The 21,575-nt window shown below is 38.7% G+C and overlaps 1 protein-coding gene across 1 annotated transcript in view; it reads left to right on the top strand.

Annotated features, from left to right (window-relative positions):
* The first annotated feature begins 7,271 nt into the window (after positions 1-7,271).
* Positions 7,272-21,575, top strand: part of STK33 (serine/threonine kinase 33) — a 49,607-nt gene continuing 35,303 nt past the window's right edge. Inside the window, 1 exon segment of the mRNA XM_065066502.1 lies at positions 7,272-7,468. Coding sequence (XP_064922574.1) covers positions 7,272-7,468 — 197 coding nt within the window.

Genomic DNA, 21,575 nt, shown 5'->3' with positions numbered 1-21,575 from the left:
AAGTAGTTTAAATGTATGTATATAGTAAAGTGCTACGGAATATATCACTCACTAGTGAGATGAAAAACTACTGTAGTGTATTTAATCAGAAGGAATCAGAATAGATATTCTAAAATTGAAAAATACTAGAAATTGAAGAATTACAGAATTATTTACAAAAAATAGAACAAAAATACTCTATTGGCAAAAAGTCAAGCAGACAGTGCCTGTGTTTTTCCATTGTTATTGGTTTCTCTCAGTTTGGTTTATGGGAGTATAAAACTATGAACAAAAACTCTCTGACCTGGAGCTGTACTGGCTTGAGGGATAAGGATTCCTTTCAGGGTTACAGCTGTGCTGCTCTTCAGACATAATTAAAGAGAGAATTTGTAGATAGAGGTAACTTTCTTATTGTATGAACATGAAAATGTAGATAAACTTCCAGACATGCAATTCCTTTAAGCATGAAATACAGGCAATAGACTTCAAAGCTAAGTACCAACTGAGTTTCTCTGACTTTAATTAGATATCAATGAGATAATCTGAGGAAAAATATGTAGTAGTTATGGGCTAAGGAAGATACGCATCTTTGGAACCTGTCTTTGTAGATCAAGAGCAAGAAGTGAGAGTTGGAGTGATTGTTTTTTGAGAAATGTTACTCAACTGCCTGTTCCTGTTCTTTAGCAAATGTCTAAAAAAGTCCATTTTAGTGTGTAGATATGTGCATTTTCATGAGAACATTTCATAGATTGGTAGTATTTAGTCTATTAAATAGACTTTCCTATAAGTTTGTATTAGGATATGTAACAGTAGGAACATGGTATTTGGGTGGCTTTGTTGTCAAAAGTTTACTGTGGTGGGAATATTTCCTGTGGAGATGAGAAATTGCAAAGTTCAAATTTATTGACAAATGGCTAACTCCACTTGCTCCGTTTTCGTTCCAGGTGTCTGAAAAGAGGTTCTTGAAAGATACACTTCAGATAACTTCTTCCTGCATAGGATGTAATTGGTAACAGATTCCCTGTAAATTCTATCTCATAGTGTATTTTTTCTGTAGAAAAGTCCTTTTTAGGTTAAGGAGATAAGACATGCAAGTGTTTTTCCAAGAGCAAATTGGTTAGTGTCTGAAGGAGTATTTCACTGCTTTCGGAGAGTGTCTGAGATGGTTACGGGTTTTATGGAAGTAGCAACACTGATTTATTGTTGTGCTGTGGATGTAAGTTTGTAAGGTACTATCCTTAAACTTGATTGTAGCACCTCAGACAATTGTGTCAGTACAGAAGTGTTCCAGAGGCAGTCTGATACTGACGCAATGCTTATTAAATTTGTTGTGAAAGTCGGTGAGGGAATCCAGGTTTTCAGTGCAGATGGTATAGATACCACTTATTTTAGCCACAACATCAATGCTGTGTTCCTAGATGGTCTGTGCTGAAATGATATATCTGTCCTTTACTCCACTATTCCTTCCTTACCTGATGCACCTGATTCCTTACTACACTGGAATGACTTTTTGACATTTTTTCTCATTAACAGTTGTAAGTTCACTTTAGATGGAAAAAAATATTTTTATACACTGACATTTGAACAGGAAATGAAACATGCTTGAATATTTTTCCTTGTTTGCTTATTAGCCTGCTCTTGCTTCTGGTGAGGTTACTATGAGCAGGAATGGTTCTTACATCTCTTATAAATTCAGTATTTATTCTGTATTCTGTGATATCCTGCTCCAGGAAGATGTGTTGGTGCTATTTTGGACTGAAGGAAAGAAGCCAGAGATTCATGGTCAATGGGGCAGAGTCCAGTTGGAGGCCTGTATCTAGTGGAGTCCCTCAAAGGTCGGTACTGGGACCAGTACTATTCAATATATTAATCAGTTATTTGGATGAGGGAATAAAGTGCACTGGCAGCAAGTTTGCTGATGACATCAAACCGTGAGGAGTGGCTGACACACCGAAGGCTGTGCTGCCATCCAGCGAGACCTGGACAGGCTGGAGAGTTGGGCGGGGAGAAAATTAATGAACACAGGGGCAAGTGTAGAGTCTTGCATCGGGGTAGGACCAACCCCAGATTCCAGTTTAAGTTGGGGAACGACCTCTTAGAGAGCAGTGTAGGGGAAAGAGACCTGGGAGTCCTGGTGGACAGCAGGATGACCATGAGCCAGCACTGTGCCTTTGTGGCCAGGAAGGCCAATGGCATCCTGGGGTGTATTAGAAGTGGGGTGGTTAGTAGGTTGAGAGAGATTTTCCTTCCCCTCTACTCTGCCCTGGTGAGACCACATCTGGAATATTGTGTCCAGTTCTGGGCCCCTCAGTTCAAGAAGGACAGGGAACTGCTGGAGAGAGTCCAGCACAGAGCCACGAAGATGATGAAGGGAGTGGAGCATCTCCCTTATGAGGGAAGGCTGAGAGAGCTGGGTCTCTTTAGCTTGGAGGAGACTGAGGGTTAATCTCATTAATGTTTATGAATATGTAAAGGGTGAGTGTCATGAGGACATGAAGCCAGGCTCTTCTCAGTGACAACCAATGGTATGACAAGGAGCAATGGGTTCAAACTGGAACACAACAGGTGTTCCTGTTGTGAGGGGAAATATGAGGGGAAACTTCTTCACAGTGAGGGTGACAAACACTGGAACAGGCTACCCAGGTGGGTTGTGGAGTCCCCTTCTCTGGAGACATTCGAAATCCGCCTGGACACCTTCCTGTGTAACCTCATCTGGGTGTTCCTGCTCTGGCAGGGGGATTGGACTGGATGATCTTTTGAGTTCCCTTCTAATCCCTAACTTTCTGTGATTCTGTGATTTCATTTTTTACAGTAGACTTATTAGAGTTTCTTAATGTAGTGCAGGTATGGAACAAACAGGGAAGTCATGAGACACCTTCTGGGAAATTTACAGCAAAAACATTGTAAATTATTCAGATCTGAGCTAATGTTTGAATTGTACCTCTGAAATGGTGAGATTTGCTCCTGTGGACAGACATTATAGGTTTAGCTGGTTTCCAGGTCTTGTGCTGACTGCCTGCGCTGGGCTGAACTTCTCTCCTAGCTGCATGAACAAACACAGCACCCTAATAGTGTTTTGGATATTGATGTAGTAGAAACTCATCCAACTTAATCTGGTTTTATACTGGGCGCAGCAAATGTCAGCATAGCGTGATGATGGAAATGCAGCAGAACAGTGCTATCTTCAGACATTGAAAGCAAAACAGATAAACTGTGTTGTAGTCAGAAAGTTAGGGTGTTGGAGTGGTGGTATATTTTATGTTTTCATTTCTGGATCACATGGTAATTTGTAAGTCAGTATGTTCATTCTATAAATAATGACATTTTTGCTGTTCACTACACTTTTAATGTTTCTTGCAACAGCATTGAAACAGGCAAATTTAAGTCAAGGAAACAGTTTATGCATGTGTCTATACCACATTGAGTAGTCTGTGGTGCACAGTGCAACATTTCTGAGTTTACAGATCACTGGGCCAAGCTAAGTGGTTCTCTTCTGCAGTCAGACAGCAAACAGAAAACGCTCATACAACACTAATAACGAACATATTAATAGAAAGGGATGATAGCTGTATAACCAGCACACTATGCAAAAGTCTTCTGTAAATCACAGAAATCAAACAAAAGCCTTGTAGGATATCTGGCTAATAATAAAGAAACAATATAGAGATTAGATAAAGTGAAAATCAATTCAAAATTCATCCTTACATCCTACCCAAGATCTGTGCTGCATCTTACACACAATTGTAAATACCTCAGGCATCTGCAGTGCAGTATATTAACACATACAGGTAGGCTTCAGTTTATGAGAAATAACATGAAAAAATTCAGTGCTTTAAGCAAACACTGGACACACCTCTGTTTCTTTTCCCCCATGGTCTCTGGGGACTTTAGAAACATTGGTAAACTGTCTCTTGTCCGTATTTGTGATGTACTTATAAATATTTCCCATTTATATCTATGAAAAACAGCATGATAAGCTACTGGAACAAGTGAGTGGCAGAAGTGAAAATTGAACATAGCCCTTGGGCCTGGTTGCAGGATTATCATCTAGCAGTGTGAAATTCAAGTATTGTGAGACACTCTGGGTTTGGGATGCACAGCTAAAACCGTTCCTTATGGAGGAGAGGATTTGGCTCTGGCAGCATGGTGCAAACAGTGCTTGAGGTGAGCATCTTTGGTCCTAGTGTGGTGTTGAGAATCACACAAACCTTTTTATACCTGCAGGGAAGTTTATCCCATGCAGGGGAATGGGGCAATGCTCAGTCTTCTGCTGCAAACGTACCACTGCCTTACAGCATGGGAGCAGTTGCAGTGGCCTGGCCAATGTGGACACTGTAACAACTATCTTTGGCTGAGTGATGTTATCTCAGGGATACTATGAACATGATGGGTTTTATCCAGAGAACAAACCTCATAAAGGTTCCCCAGAAGTACTGTTCCATACAATTTGAGAAAAACAAAAGTCTTCATCCCTACTTTTGTTCTTTTAAAGACCACAAAAACCTCTATAGTGCCAGCACTACGGATTGGCATGAGCCTGCTGGACAAGGAAATCACAGCAATGATCTTTTTAGGCTCACTGCTTGTTCACAGCTCTTGCATCATGTTCAAAGCTCTTCCCAGCTCGCTAGGCTGTGTTGTGTTGCGTCATGCCAGGCTGAGCCAGTGCCATGGGACTGTCATCCCTGGGGCTGGGGAGAGGCAGGCGCTCTGGACACGTGCTGGAGAGCTGGGAGCACCCTGGAGACATTCAGCCCCAGAGCTGGGAAAAGAGTCACTCCAGAACACCCTTCATCTGCTATCTAGATGATTTATATAGCAGAAGGATATTTAATGGAAGATGAATATATTATTTCCCTCCTTTTAATTAGTCCTACTTAGGAAGCACTGTAAATATCTGCGCATATTTCTAGCCACAGAACTCAGCCTTCTAATCCTCTGGCTAGAGAAGGGAAGACACCAAGAGAATAAATCTGATTCTGCATTTATTGGATTTTACCGCTTCCAAATAATGTATGTTCACTTTACAAACAAATTTCCATTGGTTGCCTCACCTCTTCCTAGCTGTCAGTCCTATAACATCCTTCTCAATTTAAGTTCTCCTGCATTATTAATTCAGCAGTTTGTAATTAAATGATTAGCTGATAAAATTGTTCCCTCAAGAATACTTGTAAATGCATTGAAGACTGATTGATTTAACTGAGGTCACTCAGAGATAGTTTAGCCTTCAAACTCCCCGTTGTGAAGGATGAGAAACAGAGGAACAGTTCTCATAAGGAAAAGGCTCTCTGAGCTGGGGATAGAAGGACTTTCAACCTTATACATGTTTTCTTGTAATTCCTGTGGAAAAAATAATGGTTCTGGAAGTAGAGATCCAAAATCACACAGACTTTTGTGTTTGTATGGCTTTACCTGTCAAAACTGCAGTTCAGATTTTAAAATGCATCATGATAATTAGCTGCTTTCTCCTTTGCTTTACAATGTCTCATCATCCAAGAACAAAACACAGAAGGACAATACCATGGGGGTTCCATTGCAGTAGTTTTATTGCTGGTTTTGTCAGAGAATTTAAGTTCTGTGTGTAACTATCCCCACTCACTTAAGCAAAGTTGCTTCTGCAGCACTTATGAAAAGATAAAGTTCTTATGCAGTTTTAAAGGGGTGAGAAGAGATGAAGATAACTGAGTGAGACATAAAAAAAAAGTTAGCTTTTGCAACCAAATGAGTGTTTTCTCACATTCCTCAAAAGCAGTTAGGTACCTATCACTTCCAGAGGTGGTGGCACAGCCTGGATGGGTCAGTAAACTTGGATGCAGCAAAGCTCAGGTTTTCCTAGTACTCCCTGTAGAACAAATGACACAAAGAAGCAACCTGTTCCTCTCCGGTAAGGCGAGATTCACCACCCGGTGGTAAAGTGGTGTAAAGATGTGGCACCCAGGCTGCTGGGCTGACTGTATGGCAGCAGCAGATCTGGTCCTTCTACAACCAGGCAGTGGGCTCCCTCTGCTGATTTGCAGTATCATTTTAGTCATTTTAAGCAACGAGCACTCTCCTTCTTTAGGTACTGGAGGTTCCAGTATTGTTGTGCCTTCTGTCTTTCTCTGTGAATTAGTTACAAAGCTCTATGTTCCCCTTTTGTTTAAAATCTGTACAGACCTTTACAAAGACTAATATATGTACTTATAACCAAGAATCAAACTGTAATGTGGCAGCTGAGCATAAGCGTTTTAGGTAAGACCTCCATAAAGCCATAATTACACCCATCTGTTTCCCTTAAGCATCCAGTAGAAAACAGTTAGTGCTTATATATCTCTTGATAGCGCACTCAATCTGGTATTATGGGGTAAGAGGGAAATTAATTTCCCTCTTTATTTTCTTTCTAGAAAAGAATAGTGCTTAAATTTAAATATGTGTAAAAATATATGAAAAAAACAAGCTGAAAGCACTTGTTAAATGAGCTTTATTTGTATATGGATCAGTATCAAACCAGCAGGATTTTCTGAAAGTCTAAGCCTTATGCACCTATTATGGAAAATACACAACAGCCACATTTCTAAAAAAAAGCTGCAGCCATATAAATAGATATTAACAATAAGCAAACGTAATATTTCTTAAAAATACATAGAGTTGCATCAAAGCTGTTGGATGTAAAAAGAGCTTTGTAAATAGCTGTAAACTGAATGATCATTAAGAAGATACACAAATAAGCCTTACCATTATGGCCTGGCTGTTATGAGGTTATTTGACCAGATTCTCACCTGTGGTAACTTGGTGAACAGTTCAGTGAAGGACTTTGAAAGGCCATTTTCCACCGTGGCAGGACTGAGTCTGAAACCACTGTGCTTCTAGAGCCGAAAAAGAAACCGATTTGAGACATTAATGGGGGATGGAGGTGGGAAATTGGACTGAGAGAACTTGTCTAGTTGTGTGTTTTTTAGCACTTATCCATAACCATCTAAGGGACATTAGTGTTAAAATATTTGGTATTGCACACTTTTTAAAAGTGTTGCTCGCAAGAATTTGACAATCTGGGCACAACCAAGTTTTCCAAACTCAGGCTACTTGTGCCTTTTGAAACGTCCCCATGTACCATATCACTTGAAAGTCTCTGTGGAGTCGCAGTGATTTTTGAGCTCATTTGAAGGTATTTGGGACTTTTAACAGCCAAATGAAGATGACATGCTCTGTCTGTCCTGTAGATACCTACGTGAATCTTTCATGTATCAGCTCCCATGGGTCGGGTACCTATGTGTGCCTTTGTCACTGTGCACTCCGGCTGTCAGAGGTTGAACATGGTGACCAGGCGGTATTGTCACTTCATAGGGGATCTTCTGAAGCTGCAGCAGCAACTTCCCAAAGGGGATCACTTTAAACTTGCAATTCCACCTGCTGTTGCCACTCCTGTTGTGCGGTGTGTCTGGGCGAACGCTGCTGCAGGGGATGCGGTGCCAGTAGATGGAGCTCAAGGATCCCAGTCACTAAAGGGATGGTGAAATTAATGTCGAAAGTGCAGGCCAAGATTTTGCAATTTTTGTGTGCTGCTAAAATTTGCCCTTTGCTATGACATTCCCCTCCCCTTTCCCCCCCCCCGAATGAACCTGCATTGAGAAATTAATACAAGTGGAGCACTTTACAAGATTTGAAAAGTCAGGTTGTCTGAAAAGATTTAGATGAGCATTCACTGTTGTGTGTTTCTGTCCAAATAATGCTTCCTGAATTTCACCCATTGTTAGTGACACAGCAGCTCTTAATGTCACATTGTCACTGTCACAGTAATTTGTTAAAAGTACTGGCACTTGATAATCTTGTTACGCTCTCAATGTGAAGGAGGTAAAAATTTCTGTGCATCTGCATGTGTGTTCTTACTAGAATCATGTTACTATGTGATAAACAACATCATTTTACATCTCTGGTGACTGTTTCCTCTGGTATTACAACTGGGGAGGGGGGCTGGTGGTACTTTATCTACTGCATATTTGATGCCATACCTATCTGAGAAAAAACCAAATTTCTGCAGGCCCTAAGGAGAGAAAGCGTGTATACTCATGCATCACAATATAAATATTGAGATAAATAACAAGGATAACTAAGGCCATATCTAAAGCTTTTCCCATTAATACACATGGTGGATTCTGCTCAAAGCACAGCTAAGTGGCACAGAAGAATGAGAGCTTTCTAAAATTCCCCTTTCAGATAAAGAAGTTTAGGTCTCACATGTCAAACATAATGTGACCTCAGGGGTTCCAACCTAGTCCTTAGCAGGCCTTTCTCACCCTTGAAAAAACAGCTGTCCTTTGAAACAATGCCTCCTTTCAAGAACTTTGGCTTAATACTATGGCATGAAGGTCAAGATTGTCTTGTGCTGACTGAGAGGAGCGCAGCAGCTTTCACAGTGGTTCCTTTCTTCATACGAAGCTCTTACTTGTACTTAACATTTTGAATCAAAAAATGCAATGTAGCATGAGAAAGTATCATTTTCTCTGTGAGAATTTGATTTGTTTTGTCTTTTAGCCTCACTATTGTCATTCTTTTTGTAATAGTGAATGGTTATTCTCTTATTAACTGATGCCCTTTCTTTGACAGGACTATTTACTTTCATTGGTCATGAGTTTCCTGGCAAGGAACACAGACAATTTCAACTTGAACCTTTCGGTGGAAGGAACACCAAGACAATTCAGCATGTCTCCTCTGTACAGGCTACCGGTGGAATAAACAAACGATGGACCTGTATGAGACAGTGAACAAGCCAGGTCAGCTCAACCCAGACACAATGAAGGTAAGTTACAGCATGAGCAGGCTGGGAGCAACCACCAGAAGGGCTAGAAAAGGTTAGATTAAAACCTCTCAAATCCGAATAGGGGGATTACTTCTGGTTATAAAGAATCTGCACATTGTATGTGCGCAATTACTTTGAGAAGAGCAATCCTGCTCTAATAGACCCAAAAAGACAGTTAGCCAGTCAGACAGCTAGCTGCAGACAATGGGGCAAAACCCACTGAAAACAGACCTGCATTTGCTTAGATTACATATTTTTGTTCTCAGCCACCCTCTCGCCCTTACCCCAGGTGACTGTTGGGTGTCTGTGTGAGCTGGCCCATGGCTGCTTTCCTGCGGCAGGACAGCGTGCCAGAAATAATGCACTTGTTGGCAGCTGCAGATTGGAACATGAATCTGCAATGTAGGTATCTTAGAAGAGTCAGAGTTGCTCTTGATTCACAAGCCACAGTGGTCAAACAGCAATTTTTCTTCTGTAGCTGGCATGTTATGTGTGACCTCTTCTACTGGAAGTGGCCGTTCTCAGACATACCTAAGTCACTCACTGTCACCTTGGGCTCCACTTGCTGTGATGTATTTTTTCTCAGGCTGAAACTGAAGTCATCTGGAAAGGATGCCTGAAAGGACAAGACAGAGATGGTTTAAGTAATAGGGTTCTTCCAAAACTCTTAGGGATAACAGATATTGAGGAATCTAAATATACTTATTATCCATTCTTTTTTTTGTGTGTGTGTCTGGAAGGCCTTGTTTTTAATTAAAAAAGCCTTTGAGAAAGCTCTCTTAGCACCACTACTCCTGGTCACAGTTAGTGGCATCAGTAGGAACAGAACTGGAGGTTCTGTGCCCAGGTAAAATGAAGATTTTAACTGGGGCTTCCAACCCAAGGCTCACTCCGTGTAAGAAAAAATTCAGTACCCCTAGAGAAAGGACAGCACAAGTGCTCAAAGTTTAGTGTGGCATTGTGGGAATGCCACAAAATTGTACCCAAAGTGGGGAGAAAAACATTTTGTCCCTAAATTGTGACAGGAGCCAATTTCACTTACTTTCGGATTATTCCAGCACTGATGAATGCATACCCATGTCTTTATGTTTAGGAAATTAATAATTTTTCTTCGGGGAATAAATAATGACAACTACACTGGCATACAAGGCATGCATAATAATTTACCTGGAGTAACTGATCCTTTTATTACATTAGTCCTTAAAACCTCAGTTACTAAATATGCAAATATCAGAGGTCTCATATTAAACTCTGGCAATGTGCCCTATCTATTTGAACAATATTGGTTTCAAAGGCCTGTTTAATATAGTGACAGCAATAGTTGTGGAGAAAGTTTTTAAGCCCACCTTTCAAAATTTCTCAACTTTAGGACCAGTTCTTACTGAAGTAAATCAGAGGAGTCAATACTGGTTTTGGAAGGAGATGCCAGACTCTTAAAATGTAACAGAAGTCCAGGCAAGGGGAAAAAAAAAAGTATCTTGAAGTGATTCTGCTCAGTTTGACTTGCATTCAGATACTTTTCTAAGATTATACATCTGCTTTAGTCCAATAAGTTAATAGAGCAGTTTTCCCTTTTCTTCCCCTATCTGTTCAGCATTCTCTTTGCCTCACCCCTCTATTTTTTTCCTGTCCTATGGCATTCAAGGTTTAAAACAACATACTGCTTGTGTCGAGAGAACCTCATGGAAACCATTGTCACGGACTGCTTAGCAAAGCAGGAATTTTGTTTTTCCTCCAGCAGCCTTATAATACTGTGTCTGTTCGTCTGCCCTCTGAAACGCCAGCAGGGGTGCAGCCACGTCCCAGGAGGGTGCCCTCCATGAGGAGGAACACCCTGTTCTCCAGCCCCGCTGAGGTTCAGATGAGGCCATGAGGGTCCGTTGCCTTCCTTTCCTCGCTCCCCGTGTCAGCAGGACCCCCACCCCTGCCAGCCCCTCTGCAGGGTCCCGGCTCCATGCTCACAGACACCACACGACTCGCTGCTCCCCTTGCCGTGGTGGATTTTTTTTGTATGAGTCTGAGTTTATTTACACGTCAAAGGTGATTTATGTGTGTCACACAAATTGAACGAGTTGAAAAATGCAAAGTTAATTTATCTTCGAATGACTAGATTTTAACCATCTAGACTTTCCTGGCTTAGTAGCCGAAGACTTTGGTATTCTCTCATATTTAACAGTATGTCTGATTTCATTATGAACTGAATTTGCAATAAAGTACAGGGTTTAATTTTGATATTAAAAGTATTCTTAGGTAACGTGTATTGCTAACTTTCTTTGTTTGCCCATAATAATCCAGTTTATCCAGAGATTACAGAAAAGGTTATCTAAGAGTTACTTTACTGAAATACAGCATATTGGTGAGATGAAGTGCCAATTTACTAAATCAAGCCATAAATACGTCCTTCAACTTTACTGCTTCTTTCTTCCTCTTTCCCAAGAATGTGGCTATGTCCTGATTATATTGCAGTACAAACATTCAATTTCTTTGATCAAACCTACTTCATAATTGTGTAGACCCTGATTCTATAAAGCCCCTGCATTCTTTACATAGCAGCTTTGTTTTGTTTTGTATTATTTATTTAAGCATGGAAGTAATGCTTTGCAATCAGTTTATTTTGATACTCTAAAACTTGAAAACAGTGTTCCTGTCAGGACTAAGGCACAAAGGTCAGCTGCAGTGTCTTGCTTCTGTTGCCATAGCTGTTTTGTGGCTAAAATATGTATTTCATTTTCCAGAACTGTGATATTATTCATAATTCTGGAGAGAAAAAAAAATCAGCTAAGTAAAAGCCAAGATTTTGATTCATGTAATAATGTCATACAAAAGGCATACAGTGAGAAGGTAGGATCGCATTTGGGTATTTTCCAACATTGAAAATGTGGCAGAAACATTGTTCCTCAAAAGTAAGATACTCTTCCCAAACGACGTTATTACCAGAGACAGAGAAGGTGCAGGGGTTTGTATTGTCATGGCAGTGACTTTAAACCTCCATCTGCCTCCCATAGACCACAGTAGCCATTCATTTATTTCATGTTCAGTAGGGGCTAGAAAATGCTTACAGTGTTAAAGTATTAGGTGGTTTAATAAGAACTAGGTAGAAGCAAGTGTAATTATTAGACATAGATAGAATTATAGTAAAAACTTTTTGAGTTCTTTCCAGGAGGGCACACAAGCTCAGACTTGCCTGCTCTATTTCCACTCATGTCTCTTCACAGCCTTTTTTTGATTCATTTGGGAAGCTTCCTTATCTGTGCATTGCTCAGTAAGGGGTATGCCATCTGCGTGTTATTGTAAATTAGAGGATTCATCCATCTACTATCTTAGATGAGTACAGCTTTCCTGCAGGAATTTGTTAAATTGTATAAATTTAATTCTCATATCCCTTCTGGAATATTGAACAAAACTCATTTTATGACTGCAGGGTTTTAAAGCAGAAGGGACAGTAAACTAATATAATTAATCATTGTGTCATTGCTACAGAATAATGGACTAATTCTCTTCCTAATTTCCAGTTACTTATCATTTTAAATCTCACAGGGAATGCAGCACTATATAGAAAGCAACAAGGAACAGCCTATTAAAAAAAATGTTTTGTTTCATCATCTGAAGTAAGTGTAACTGGGGAAACCCTGGTTGTAATTTATTAGCTGCATTTGTTCTTTGAGTTTTCACATACCGATAAATATTTCACTGAACTACTTCTCATCGAAAAAAGAATGAATTTCTCTGTATTGACATATTTTGTCCATCAAGTTTGCATTTTTAAAAACCACTAAAGTATAGAGAATAATTGACTTGAGTTAAAATGAACAAAACAAGCCATCTAAAACTCTTTTAGTTCACAAATATTTTTTTAATGTCAACCGTGAAAAAATTAAAAATTCCTGTAGTTACAAAAACTCAGTTGTAATCTGACGCTGTCCTAATTTGGGTCACTTAAACTAAATACTTTTGTTTTACTTATAAGACTGTTTCAAATATTAGGTTCACAGCTGAATTCAACTCTGCCGTTATAGGTTGGTCAGATCACTAGAGCTGATCATTAGAAATGTGTCTACTACCTGTCACTAGTTTGGGTGTGAGACAGGGCTCTACTAAACCTTTGCAGGTTCAAGTTTAGGTTGGCACAGTAAAGATGACCAATACCTCTGATATCTCCCATTGGGATTGGAATTAGGATGCTTTTAGAGACCTTCAGGCCTCCTCTGCTAGAGGGAAGGGGAGAATATCAAGACGGGGAAATGGAATGGAAAGCAGTGAAGCACTTGGAAAAAAACGTTCAGAGACAGCTGAGGAAGGAGCTGGAATAAAAGCAGCACTGAAAAGCCTGTCTGGATCCTGTGAATGTGCAGCCCAGTCCTGGATGAGAGGAAGGAAAGGCAGAGTGGGAATGCAGGAGGGAATGGGAGGTGCTTGATGGGAAGAGTTTTGGCACACGTGAAATAATGCTCCATGGGATGAGTAGGACAGAAAGAGAGAGGGCTGGTAATATCTGGCAGGAGTGAACAGAGGAGAAAGATAAATTGATAATTCCTCTTGCTGTACAGAGTTCAGCATAATTTCTGGCAGCAAGCTGGAAAGCATTTAAAGACTGAGCTTTCAACTAAAAATTCTCATTAAGTAGAGACCACATAACCCTATCAGAAAGGTTAGAAGAAAAACAGTAAACAAGGCAGCATTTTTCCCACTGGTTTTCATTTAACTATGGCTAATTCCACTGAACCTAGAGGAAGTATTACCTTGAATTTTTTTTTTCCTTGAACATGTATTCAACATAAACTGTTTGCTACTTGAACAATTTTAGTCACTGCTGAACCCGAATTAGAACCTGAATGAGTAATTAACATGTTTGCCCTTCTACTTTAACAAATTCAGCATCAGTTTTGGGCAATACAGTTTTCTACATTGCCCAGTACAATCACACATCTCATTTATCCTGCCCAGACTCCTCCCGGCCTCCTGCATTGAATCAGGTGGTGCTATAGGTTGTAGAGGACCTTCTGGTGGGATGAGTTGAAAATTGGTTGGGTTTGGACTGTGTGAGTAGCATTGCTCAGAGTTCACTTTTTGGGGTATTTCTGTATTACTGCATCCATCCTCATGACAAACTTCCTGAAGGATACAGAGGAACAACCTACCTGCCTGTCAGACCCTGGAGAGAATGTTTCTGCATGTTCTGTTGTGCTGCTAAGCCAGCCATCCTCTGTGCCTCATCATCAGAGGAGCACCGCTGTGACAAGCCATTTGGAAAAAAAGTAACAGGGATTGCATGGGTTTTCATCTATAACTGACATCAGGTCTTTAAAACATTTTAAAGAAATGCTTGCAAATCATATAGAAGTTGCCATGCAACAGTTCATGGCAGTTATGTTGTTAGTAAACTTAAATGCTGCACAAGCAAGCTTTTTGAGTTGGATTTTTATTTTATTCTGTCTGGAGAACATGGTGTCAAGTGCCCATTTTTTATTTTAAGAATAGTTTTAAAGGCTTGATTGCTCTTTGATCCTGATGTTGCGTTGAAGATAGTTCAAAGTTATAAGGAGTTATGTATGCTGTATTTTAAGGCAATGCTTGTCTGAAATTGTAGTGATGCCTGCTGTGAAAAAATCAATTTGCCATCAGCAAACTGAGTGTGCTTGGTGCTCGATTTAGTTCACCCAACTATTTCATGTTCTTCCCCTATAGGAAAACAGAAGGGTCCTGAGAATTAATTACAGTGTTAGCATCTGCTTGTGGTAGCTTTACTGATATACTCAGTAGAAGAAGATAGTTAAGGTGGGAGTGAGATAGAGTGTAAAGTTTTTTCCACTACTATTTCTTATGCAAATATAATATCTTTTAAAGGACAGGCCTCTTTTTTGACTCCTGTACATACTTTTCCTTTTTGCAGCAGACTACCTGGTTGCATATTATATCAGGAGATACCGATTGCTTCCAAATGGATCATGTTATGTCACTTTTTCACGGTTCATATTTCTATAAATACTGCTGCACAGTGGAGTATTATTTATCTGAATGCTGATAATGATATTTCTTCTTTTAATGTAAATTACAAACTTTTTGGGGATCAGTAGATGAATGAGAAGTTCGCAGAGATTACAAGTTCCTGAGATTCCTGATGTTGAATCTTGTATTAGTGTAATTCTGACCTGCTGTGCCAAGTGCACCATGGAGCAACCCTGAACACTTACTTTTGTGTTGTGCAAAATCTCCTTTGACAGTCTTTCTTAACATTAGAAGTGCTAGTGTTCTAACACGCCAATCTAAATGGAAGTTTTATTATGCTAAAGGTAGGTTGAGCTGCAGCACAAACCCCCAAAATATTGGTAATTTTAGGATTTTAATATCCTACAATTTTGTATTTCAATGCATATTTAGGTAAATAAATCTCACTCAAGCTAGAAAAAGGAATAGGTGCTGTACTTTTTGTCTAGGCTTTTTCTTTTTGCTGAAACAACACAAGGTATAAATTACCTTTCTTGGAATACCTGAGAAAAAATGATCTTTCAAACTCAAGAGATTTTCATTATTTGTAAATTCTCTATAATTTCTGTCATGTTGGATTTGAAATATGTTCATCCATATCACTGTATTTTTGAGAGGATCATCTTAGATTTCTGTGGGAGAGTGCCTGAAATTCGGTCTTGTCATGAACGATACTGATGCCAGAAAGGGTAGAAGGGTTAGTCCTGTTTGCATTGGAGAACAATTTCAGTTCATGTTATTATAATAAAAACCCCATGTTTGGTGAAGTAAGAGCCGGCTCCTTGTGCTCAGTAATTTGAAAGATGAAAATTACTACCAGAACTACTGGGAATTTTAAATGTTTTTAATATTTCTTGTTTCATATTTTCTGACAAGCTGCAAGCACAAATGGGAAAATTGTGTTTGCATGTCTGAAGGTGTAATATAACGTTTAAGCCTTCAGAAAATTTACATGTGTCCTGTTAGTTGCTTGAGGGTTTTGAATAAGTCATTATCCAAAGAAATACAACCTACGCTTTCATTAGATTAAGCTGCTTCTTCTTGAAGACATTTGAATATTCTTTATTAATTTATTTGTTAATTTTATTCTTTTCTATATATATATATGCAACATTATAACTAATGCTTTAACTTTTGTATTGGATACAATTCTTAATTTTGTGTCCAATAGGTTGCCATATACCAAATGCTATTGACTTAACTCGTAAAATTGTTGAAGCAGTGCCTGGCACTGGTCAGATGCAGTGATAATTAATACTGAAGTGAAAAGTATCTAAATTATATATTTCATAAGCTAATACTCTTACAAGACTGCAGTAACATTGTGTGACATTTAATACACATGCCTGTATATCTTGCTTCTTCTATCAACTAGAATTTTAACTAAAGGCTGAAAGAATGGGTCTTTGCTCCCTATTGGCCTAGCAATTGGTAAGCATTTCTGTATTTTGTAGATATGCTTTATTAGAACATCACATGGCGTGAAATTTAAACTCCACACATGTATAACAGTTTTTGAAAGAATGTGTGGTTTGCTGCTCTTCCAGAGCAAATACATCCTCTAAATAATAACCATTTTGGTAAACACTTGAAATGATTCCTGAGGATGTCTAGAGAAACCCTTGCAAATAAAAGGTGGTCTTACTGAAATAAAAACACAACTAAACTGTCAAGAACCTGGTAATAGAAGAACAGCCTATCTGGACCTCAGAACTGGGCTGTGCATCCTCATCCTTTTCTGTTTATCAAAAATGCACAACAGCAATGCAAACAGAGAGGTAACAAACGGTCTTAAAACTAAGAAATCACTTTTTCTAAAAACTGGGTTAATTGTGCTCCATCCTCAAGTCCAAGAGAGAGTAAAATCTGCTAGTTGTGTAGGCAAGTGTTACTGAAATTAGCAGTTTACTGAAGTCATTGTACGTTTCTTTGCTCAATCTGAACATATTTAATTGGCAAATGTAATAAATACACAGTTTATAATGGAACAGTAATTTTTGTTATTTAAGCTTAAACATTTAACACATATATGGACTGTTATATGTTGTTAGCCAAAATATTTGATCTATTATGTGCAGAAAATGGCACTGTTATTTAGAGAACAGACTTTCTTGTTTATTGTTTTACAAAAATGGCTTAATGTCATTAAATGTTTTAGCTATTTCCTCTCTTTTCATTATATAAGTAGTTTGCATTGTGTACATGTACAAAGAGTATGTTGAACTTGAAAAAAATCTTTGTTTTTCCTTTTGTTTTATTATTATCTATCATTTTTATCTCCTTAGAAATACCATCTTAATTAGTTAAAGTGTCTTGTATTTCTTTATAAAAATAAGATAGTAATTTATTAAAATTGCTGGTGACAATATTTGTGATTCCTTTGGATACAAATAGACACCCAGGTATATTGAAAACTAGTGGTTTTTATGATTCTTTAATATAGGTCCAAGCAAGCTATATCTTTTATATGTTGCTTAGCAATATCAAAGGGAGGGAAAAATAGAAACATGTTTTATCATTCTGCAACTTTTATGGCAGATTAGTAATTGTTACCTTGAAAATAGTTGGGATGCACTTTCACATAAGCTTTAAGACTTTCAAAACAGGTTTTTCTACGTTAAATTTGGTGCAGGAGATGTGTGAAATCTTGTGATCTTCATTCCTTGTATTTATGTGAAAAATAATTGTCAGGAAGAAGCACTTTTTTTGAACACTTCAACAAAAAATAAATTGAAACTCGCAGGTAATGTCTTCTGTGCTTTCAGTTTCATAAGAAGGAAATCAATTTAGTAAATTTTTCTTTGGTGTGGGAAAAGCATTCCTGATAGCGTAATATTTCAAACAGTTATGAGGAAAAATTGTAGGTTTTGTATACCTCTTACTTAATTTCTCTAGATGTTGAAATATTTTCATCTGGAGAAGCAGCATGTTTTGTGTCTAGCATTTCTCATTACAGGTGCTAATTAGCAATAGTTAACAAATGATGGTGTTTTGCATTAATGCTCAGAAGAGCATCCAGGAGCTCCAAGAGCAATTGGATTAATCGCTGAGACTGGGGATGTCTGCTCCCAGAAGCTCTCAGCAAACTGCCAAAGGCATAAATGGTTTTGAAACAGCATATAGCTATGATTAGAGTAATTTATTTATATACAGTTTTAAGTATGAAAAGTGAAAGGGGTAGAAATTGTAACAGAGAATGGTAGGAAGGGAGATTTTATTTAATAAATAATTTGTTGTTGCAGGAGCACAAGATATTGGTTGCTTCCTTCTTCCTGTGATCCATTATAATTGATAGTTTTGGTTAATTTAGTTGATTTCTACAACAGATGCTTTGTCATGGGATTTGAAAAATGTTACCTGACATATAGGGTATATTTCAGCACATGGATTAGACTTTTTTAAATTAGATTTTTAGATTTAGATTTAGACTTTTTAAAAAGTAAATATCCTTTGTGTGGTTGCCTGCAGCTGCATGGAATTGCACTTAATGATTCACACTGTCCCAGGTATCAGCTCCAATGAGGGGGCGAGGGGAATATTGTCTTCACCCATGTTTGATGTCAGGAGAATATGGAATACTCTGCTGCAAGTAGCTCCTATTTGACACATAGGGTATTTCAAAAAGATGGACCCAATTTGAAGTCACTATATCTTTGAAACTGGGTCCATCTTTTTGAAACAGCCTATATGTCAGAAATATTTCTGCAGTTTATTTCTCATACCACTTTTTTTTTCCCCTGCTTTCCTCTGAAACAATGTGTTTTCATCTACTTCCTTAGCCAAGGCTGAAAGGTCTTTATTTGAACTTGTCTAATTTCTCACATGTTGTTAGCATGTAGATGTACAGAGATTATAGGTTTTCTTTGCCATGATTTATCTTTTCATCTACTGTTGGTCAAGCCAGAAGATGAGAGGGAAGGCAGGAAATTATATTAGAACAAGTCTTCAAGAAACCATCACGACAGGTGCACATAGTTTATTGGAGGCTATTTCATTGCCACAGGCCAATGCCTAAGATAATTATTCATGTAAGAGGATGCTTTTTTCTTATTTCACTTATACTGATTTTTTAACTATGGAAACAATTTCATATTCATTATACAGCAGTCTGTGCAAAATTTCTGAAATAGTTTGTGTTGTTACTGAAAAACTTTTAGGAGTCTTCAGACTGAAGGAATTTGGCGCAAGTGCATTAAATTTAATGGTAGGCAATCTCTAAGAAGGAATATAGAGAGTTGTATTGGATGGGCAAAGTAAAGTCACTGTAAGAATTAACTTTTACTCTTGACATTTCTATTCAGCAAATACAATCTTGCAATAGTGCATATAATTCACATTCCCCTGTTTGTATTCTTAAATTTTGATAGATTTCTGGTTTTTATGACTGTTCAAATTGCATGTCAATGGCAGTATAAAAATGAATGACATTTAATTTAGTACCACTGAGTTTCCATTTTCAGGAAAGATCTAAGTAAAATGCATGACTGTGATATACTCGGGAAGATCCTAGGAGCGATTTTCTGCACCCTTTTCCCCTCTTCCAATCTTTGAGAATGAATCTTTGAAATTATATTTGATATTTTGATTTTTTTTTTTTTGCATAAAGTAGTTAGTGTAGCTTGTGTTTGTGTGTGCACAACCATGTGTGTACTTGTGAACTTTTTTTATTTAAAGAAAAATTGGTATGTTCCCAGATCATGGTAATGAAGTACGGGATTAAAGAATACATACATTTGATTATGGCAGAAAACCAAACAAAAAAGAACAGTAATGAAAACAAGACAGCAGGCTTAGCATAACTTCTAGACATTAAGGCATATCTTTTTGCTTAGCTTTTTCCTCTTCTTAATATAATTACTTTACTTGTGACCTTGCATTAAAATCTGCTTTACTGTCATCTAAGCAATCTTTCTGTAATTTATTATTAATTTTTAATTAGTACTACCTTTGGTGCATTTTCACAGACACAGTAAAATCTGTAATTACTTGTTATTTTATAATTTACTTCAAATACATAATGATACAGCTCTTTACCTGTGTAATATATGTACTAGTGTGTAACTTCATGCTGCGCATGGAGTTTTTTGGCAGCCATGTTGTCCTGGTTTTGTTAAAAACAAGTTTTTCTTTCAGTGAATTTGCCTGTCAGCTAAAGCCTTCATATTAACTGCATTTTCCTGGAGCACCAGACACATGTTTTGGTAAACCTATCAATGGAATGCAAACTTAATGATAAGCACAGATGGACATCTCGCGAGAGGGGCGACGAGAAGAGAGAGACCAAGAAACTGACCAACTGGGTATAACATTCCATTCACGTGAATACTTCATATATAAGTGGGAGATCACGAGGATCTCGTGTTGCTTTTCCCTTTTCCCTGCTGCTTATGGCCGACCTTAGGAGAGGACCTTGCTAGTCATCCCTGCGAACTGAGGCCTAGTGACAGACTGAATCCAGCTCCGGTTGGCTGCAGAGTCTAATCCAGGACTTTGGGTGCCGGCTCTGCAGTTGCTGAGACTTTCAAGATTGGTTTTGTATATTTTGTATTATTTTCTCTATTCTTATTAGTAGCATTAGTAAAACATCTTTAATTTTTTCCAACTCTCTTCACTCTGTGCTTCTTTTCCTTCCAATCGCCTCTCCTTAGTGAAAAAGGGGGAGAGGGAGGGGGGAGTGTGGGGGGTAGAGGGGGCTAACAATACATCTGCCAGGGTTTTATTGTCACCCCGCAATCTTAACCCTCGACAGATAATTGGCGCCCAACGTGGGGCACGAGAAAGGGGTAAATTTGAACATTTTTTGGCTTTTCCAGTGCTCTGACGTACCTTTCAGTTTTCTTGGCACGGTGCCAACTCATAGAGTTGTGATACTCGCGCGTCCGTTTGCTTTGGATATTATTTAGTTGTATTAAGGCAAAGTGAATTACACTGATTTAAAGATGTTATGGCATAAGTTGTATCAGTTATTTTCTACATTGTGCTCACTGATTCCATATCTGTGTTGGGCTTTCTTTTTAAATCGAAGTATTCATTATATAACAACAAGGAACTGGACAATGGTCATGATGATACTGTGTGGTTTGTCACTGGTTTATTTCATTATACTGCAGCCGCTAGTGAATTTCTACTCGCTTCTGCTTTACCTTGAAAAGCCTCCAGGAGAGATTAAAGAGCAGTACGGCTCTGTGTTTGCTAATTGGTCGAGCGAATCTTTAGAAAGGCTGACTAACAATACTTTCGTTTTTTCGCTAGGACAGTTTGCAAATGTTTTAGAGAATTTTGAATATCCTTGGAGTTTTGATAGAACTGTGATGGTGTTGTCTGGTTTGCTGAATGTGTGTCAGTTTGTGCTTCTGTTAAGAGAAATGGCGTTCAACAGGAGGTTTGCGTCTCTTTGTTGTCCTGAGATTTGCGGTGCGTCTTCGGAAGCTTTAGCAAAAAGCACTCCGAGCCGCTCGAGAAAGAGCAAAACAGCCAAAGCTGCCGCTGCAGCCACTGCCCCCACAACGGCGGCTTCGCAGGCTGAAGCTACAGCTCCTCCGCAGAGCTCCTCTGCCAAGGTCGCTGCAGATAACATTACTTCTCCAGCCTCAAAGGCTAACAAGGCAGCCCCCCCTTCTTCACACACTGGGCACTGTTGCTGCTGTAACCACTGTGACAGTCACTCAGACTCTGGAAATAAATCAAATGATGGTAAACCCATATCAGCATCAGTTGCTGGTTGTAAGAAAGTCACTAGAAAGACTACCCGTGCAGCAGATGATGGCACAGGGCCAACATCAACCCAAGGTGCACCATCAGGACAGGGAGGAGATGAAGTGACCACCACTCGGTC

Source organism: Columba livia, chromosome 5 (assembly GCF_036013475.1).
Source record: "Columba livia isolate bColLiv1 breed racing homer chromosome 5, bColLiv1.pat.W.v2, whole genome shotgun sequence".
Taxonomy (NCBI): Eukaryota; Metazoa; Chordata; class Aves; order Columbiformes; family Columbidae; genus Columba; species Columba livia.
Note: the sequence above shows the minus strand (reverse complement) of the source record. Positions and strands in the feature narration are given on the sequence as shown.